The sequence below is a fragment of the Phaethon aethereus genome, assembly GCF_964289735.1.
Source record: "Phaethon aethereus genome assembly, chromosome: 3".
NCBI lineage: Eukaryota > Metazoa > Chordata > Aves > Phaethontiformes > Phaethontidae > Phaethon > Phaethon aethereus.
Window position 1 is genome coordinate 109,859,286 of NC_138576.1, and position 6,000 is coordinate 109,865,285.

The 6,000-nt window shown below is 37.1% G+C and overlaps 1 protein-coding gene across 1 annotated transcript in view; it reads right to left on the minus strand.

Moving 5' to 3' along the window:
* Positions 1 to 6,000, minus strand: part of TMEM63A (transmembrane protein 63A) — a gene marked incomplete at both ends in the record, with an annotated part of 38,284 nt that overhangs the window by 24,108 nt on the left and 8,176 nt on the right. The window contains 4 exons of the mRNA XM_081998599.1: positions 206 to 243; positions 1,647 to 1,710; positions 3,267 to 3,346; positions 5,610 to 5,805. Coding sequence (XP_081854725.1) covers positions 206 to 243; positions 1,647 to 1,710; positions 3,267 to 3,346; positions 5,610 to 5,805 — 378 coding nt within the window. The remainder of the gene's footprint in view (positions 1 to 205; positions 244 to 1,646; positions 1,711 to 3,266; positions 3,347 to 5,609; positions 5,806 to 6,000) is intronic.

The window sequence follows — 6,000 nt, forward strand, 5'->3', positions numbered from 1 at the left end:
TTCCCATAAGCTGACCTTGTTTTCATATTCTTTTTCCCAACCCCACCAGAGGCACCTATAATACACTGCTTGTATTAAATGCTACCTACTCAAGGAAAAAAAATATTAATGCAAACACCCTTTTTTAATTAAAAGAAAAAAAAAAGAAGAAAAAAAAAAAGAGCAAAGCAAACCACAGCTCACTATTTCTGTTTCATACACTTACTGCATCCGAAAAGCAGCTGTCATCCAAGAACAAAACCCCTATAAATAAAGAAGGAAGTTTTTAGGAGCTAACATACAAAAAACATAGTCTCTAGTCTGTACAATGAAGAGAAGCGGTTCTGTTAAGCCAATCTCTTTAGTTAAAAAGTTGGCAGTTTGTTGCTCTGAAATCATAATTTAGGAACATACAGAAAAATACCTCATGCTCTACGTACTCTCTGAAGACAGACATATGAAGAACCTAGTAAAGAGTATTTAAGGGGTTTTTTAATTACTTGCACATTCATTGCTTGGGCTTCTTAAATTTATACAGGTGTGTCCAAATCCCAACTCCAATGAACAGAAGTAAAGATTGAGGCTTCTAAGGAATTTTTTTTAAAGGATTGTTTTAGAGCAGAAAAGGTGATTATTTTTTCCAAAACCATTTCCAGAGACTCTCCAATTTCAAGGGTAAGTCTGTGAGAGTCTAATACAAATTAATCAGTTAAACAGTAGTTAGAAACAACATTGTGATTACATTAACAGAAAGGCTTCTTGTATAGGTTTACAAATCCTCCTATGAAACTGTACAGCAGAGATCACATCTCACTGAATGTTCCAGTATGGTTCAAAAAAATCATGTCTCTCAAAAGGCCTCTTCTTCCAAGCAAATAGTATCAAGCTAGAGAGACACATTTTATTCAACAGTTTCAATGGTAAAGTTGCTTTAAAGTTTTCAAAAAAGATAAAGAAAACTACACAAATAGCAGAGCAATCCTGATCAAACATCAGTATGCTTTTGATGCTCACGCAATTATTTAGTTTGCAAACTAAATAAATATATAAATAGTTTATACATATAAAAAAATGCTAAAATGTAGGCTGTCAACCATTGGACAACTCTCACGTGGTTCATTCTGAAGCTGCAACACAAAATGATAGATGTGTGTGAATTCAAAGACTCCAGAGAGACCATGGATGGAACCAGATAAAAGGTTTGGCCAAAAAATTATCTTCCACTCCAAACCAGTTTTAATATTAAGAGCTCATGGCATTATTACTAGCCTCACACTTGCATCCAGTCTTCTCATTTTCACGAGGGAGACAGTGTTCTATAAAGATCAACTTTTCTAACTGTTATTTAAGCACAAATTATTTAGCAGTCTTTTCTCTTCCCTGCCTCCCTTCTGGAACTCTAACATATAGTCCCCCTCCTAATTAAAAAAAAAAAGCAAAACAAAACAACAAGATACTGGTTTGTGATATGGCAATAGTAGGTCAGGAAATGGACAGAGATTACATATGGTTCTGTAAAAACCACAATACATTACTAATTTTTGCATATAGACAGTCTTCCAGTTTAATGACTGGTTCATTGGGCTAGGTGGAATAGCAAATTACAACACATTCCATTAAATAGTTTACATTAATAAAAAAACATATCAAAACTCTAGAGTACTCACCCTATCATATTCAAGATCTTCAGGTACTGATGAAGATGTTGACAATCGGTTGTATCTTGATTCACTAAAACACATTAAATGACTCTTTTAAGTATCTTTAATAATAGGTGATGGGATTCCACAGATTTATTTCAACTTTTCATAATTCTGAAGTAACTAAGGGAAGCAGTACAAAAACACTTTTTCACTTATGAAAGCTGTGGTTTGCATCTTGTAGATTATGCTTAATTACAGAAACTTTTGCTGTGTCTCCTGTTGAAAAGGGAGGATGTGTGAGCTCCTGACGTGAGAGCATTTAACTGAACTAGAAAGAAAACAATGTTTTATTGGGATATTAAACCACAGCAACACAAGAGAACACAACACAGGTTTGGAAGCCTAGCAAGGATCACATTTGCAAGGTAGCTTCCTGTTCAGCTATTCCTCATTACAAAACATCACCTCTTTTCCCTCCACCTTTCTTCCTCCGTCCTGCAGCCACTACTCAGAATTTCTCTGCACAATTAAATCCCTTACCTGCAAGTCTATCTCCTCACACAAATTCAGTCCTGTAGCAAGGCTAGAAACATTGAGACTCTAGCCCTCAAATATAGCAACGTCCCTGCTTTTAGTCTGTTGCTAAAAAGAAATGTTGCAATGGTGATGAGCCCATAATTACAGGACAATACATGTTAAAATGGATTAAAGTGTATTCATAGGTATATCTATAATAATTTTGACCTAGCTGGCTCAGGTCCAGTAGCAACAATAACATAGGCTTCTAGGTGCCTGACTGCTCAAGGACCCGTTTGTCCCATGCAGGCCTCTACAGCCCACATGGAAGCCTATACCAACAGCATCTTGCTGCCCGAGCTAGCGGTCTCAGTTATTGCCTGTCTTTTTTTTTTTTCCTCACCAACTACTTTCCACAACTGTACATGGATTACACCTAAAACCATTTTTCAAGTTCTTTCCTGTTGCTTAGTTGTGAATTTACCACAACTGTTACACCACTAATACCAGGAAGAAGCTCGCTGTTGAAGTCTACGCACTTTATAAATAGACAGATAGCTTTTAAACATCCCAAGACATCATCCTGTAGAAATAATTTTTTAAAAAAAAACCTAATCAAAAGCTCATTTGCAGTATTACTAAGAACCTGTGATGAATTTCAGAAACCTGCAACAATACATTTCTCTTATTTTTAAACCCTTCAGAATTATTATGGCACAGGCCGCATAGGGAGCTCTAGGAAGACACTGGGCTTGAGCCAAGATAAACAAGACAGTTAATAACCTTCTATCACAGAAACATACTGTAAACATCAATGTGTAAGTATGTGACATGTTAGCAGACAAGCAGCCTATATTCTCACCTTTACTTCCTTAACCCACAGCCGTAGAATGAAATTCATGACAGTGCCAAACACACAACCTTATTACTGAAATCATAAAGAGTAACTGTGAATGGGATGTTTTTCCACACAAAGCAGCGTGAGGATATTTTTAACAAATATGTGCATATGATTACAAATATATCTAATTGACACAAATGCACTTAATTTAAGCCCTATTTACTGCACCTATTTCCACATTCCCCAAACGGTTTCAACAAATCCGTCTGATTGCGTATCTTTTTTACCTTTCAGCTTCTGACACCAGAGCAACACGACCGTAGTCCCAGAATCTCTTTCTTATAATGGAAAACAGTAATATTAAAATCTGGAAAATAAAAACAAAGATCTTTGAATATTCAATTTTTCCACTCCATGATAATTATGCTTAGGTGTACAGGAACTGTTAAAAAAATGCTGCCCTAGCTCCTAAACCAACTGTCATATGTTAACCAATCCAGTGGTGGCCACACTACAAACCAACCTGTCTGGGACCAAAGGAGCAAACACCTGCCTTCCTGTTCTAATTTATAAAGGAGGAGAACTGCATGCAAAAATACTTCTGAACTGCAAGTGTGTGAAGGTTTGTGACAGGAAAAGTAGCAAGCAGTACTTCAGAGAGCATAAAAACTTTCATAAATACACCTTTACTATTATTCATTACTTAATGACCAGAACTATGATGGAAGACTTGCAATTTTGTTTTATTTTTAAACAGCGATATAAACAGGCTGTAGGGGGCTCAACTATTTTCTCATAATGGGAATTATTTTTATCCTCAGTAAAAGTAATATATTCTTACAGATCATAAAATGCAGAAACTTATATTTGATCTCCGCAATATATTTTTTACAAATTTTCCCGCTGTATTTTCACTTTTTGAAAGAAAATAAAACAAGAAAAAAACCCCCTAAAACACTATGTATTTCACAGATTCATTTCTTTTCTTCTTTTTTTTTAAAGAAACAAGTTGCTCTGCACAAAGCAATGAAGCAGAAGTAATAAGGCCTGTTTGCTATGCATCTGTCGCATACGCCCTCACCTCCTAGCCCCTCCTACATCCCATACCTGTTTGGCTAGAAAGTGGTGCTAGTGATGTAACTTATTTGGATCTACGCAAATACCGACTGGCCAGCCAGGATACATGTCAAGATTATCTACGTGTCAAGATTACATAGCTGATTCCTGCATTTCACAATGAATGAAACCTTCTTATAAGAGCCTTCCTCCCCACAGGGAATATTAATTTAGATCTTCCTCCTTCATCTGGCCATTAAACTTCCTGCAAGCAGGAAAGTTCTCTAGACTCTTTGACAACTTTGGTTGAAATTGCCTAATTTATTCTACGGTTATTAGGAGGAACTGCCAGACAAAAATGGGAAGACAATGCAATATATAAACCTCACTTTCTTAGGAAACCAACCTAGAAACAATATTCAGAAACCCACCAACAGACAGTTACTAAAGGGATCTGCAATAAACATGTCACGAACATAGGAATACAGGAGTTGCTAAATAAATTGCAGTACTCGGTACTTGAAGAAGAGCCATCTACCTTGCATCTAACTCTCTAGCTAATTTTGTTTGAGCAGAGGGTTCAACAGCAAGGAACTTGAAAGCCTAGACACAGTGTCTTAAAATTCAATCACAGCTTTAAAAAAAAGTTCCCCCAAACACTCCAACTATTAAATGCTGTGCCATCAGTCGCATAGAGCAAATACTGTACGTCCTCAGAAAATGGATTTATGGTAGCATGCTGCATACACCAAACCAACAGCAAAGAATGCCACTACCTAACTCTTAGTAACATCCTCTATGTTGCTACAGAACTACCAGCTCAGACCTTACACAGGTAATTTTAAGTTTCTCCATAGTGGCTTTCTAGGACTCAGGAACTATGTGATCCCTTTAGTCTCACGATCAGAAACCTCACTTATCAGGCCAATTTCAGATATACAGCTCTTTTTCTGGTGGCTTAAAACCACCTAGGCCAAACTTACAGAAATAACTGTACATCTTAATGGAGTCTTAGGCCTCCAGATCATCTCCAGCTTTGGAGCCTCCAGACCAACAACTAATCCTACTCCTCCTTTGGGCAGGACTGAGCTGATCAGCACATTATTTCCTCGACAGCTTCATGAAATCCAATTACAAAAAAAATCTGTGAAATGACAGATTTTCCATAACGATTGTTTTTTTCAAAAGGAAATACAAGTTAGCAACGCTGTTCCCTTCCTGAAAACGTACCCAGTACTTAAAGCCAGAGTAAAGAAAAAATGTTCTTGCAGTTAAGACAGGAAATTTGAGCTACCGCTACAAAGCTCACTGTGACTCCACATACAGACCCTATGATATTGCACTCTTTTACATCCACACATCCAACATACAGTGACACTGTCATCCCACATGTATGTGAACCTTTATGAATACTTGAAAAGCATCTTGATGTTCCCAGGAAGGGCTTAGCACATTTCTTATTCTGAAGATTCTCAGAAACAATTCCCTACCTGATAAATAAGAGAATTCCGAGCAAACTCACTTTTGAGAAGGCCACGAGGGTTTTCAATACAAGAAATAGAAACTGGACTTACAAAAAAGAAGGTTACATCAAGCAGCAGGACAGTTGGGATTCCACCAAAAGTTACTCCTTGGAGCACCGTGCTGCCCCGGGCTGTGCTGTAGCAGTACGTCTCATTTGTTGAGTTGAAAGGTATACTTCTATTCCAGAAGTAGACTAGATGAGAATGCCCAAAACCCAGAAAAAGAAAGGGTTCATTTTGTCTTTCCCTAAAACAAACAAAAAAACCAACAAAACCGAAACATGAAACAACCATGTGACAAGCCTGCCTGGTCTTTATGAGATGTACTAACATTACAAGTACAAAAAGTACAGGGAGATTTAACTAGGAAACTACTTTGGAAGTGAAGTCTTATTTGACAATCTTTCCCTGTAAAATATTTTGCAATTACTGACAGGGTCAG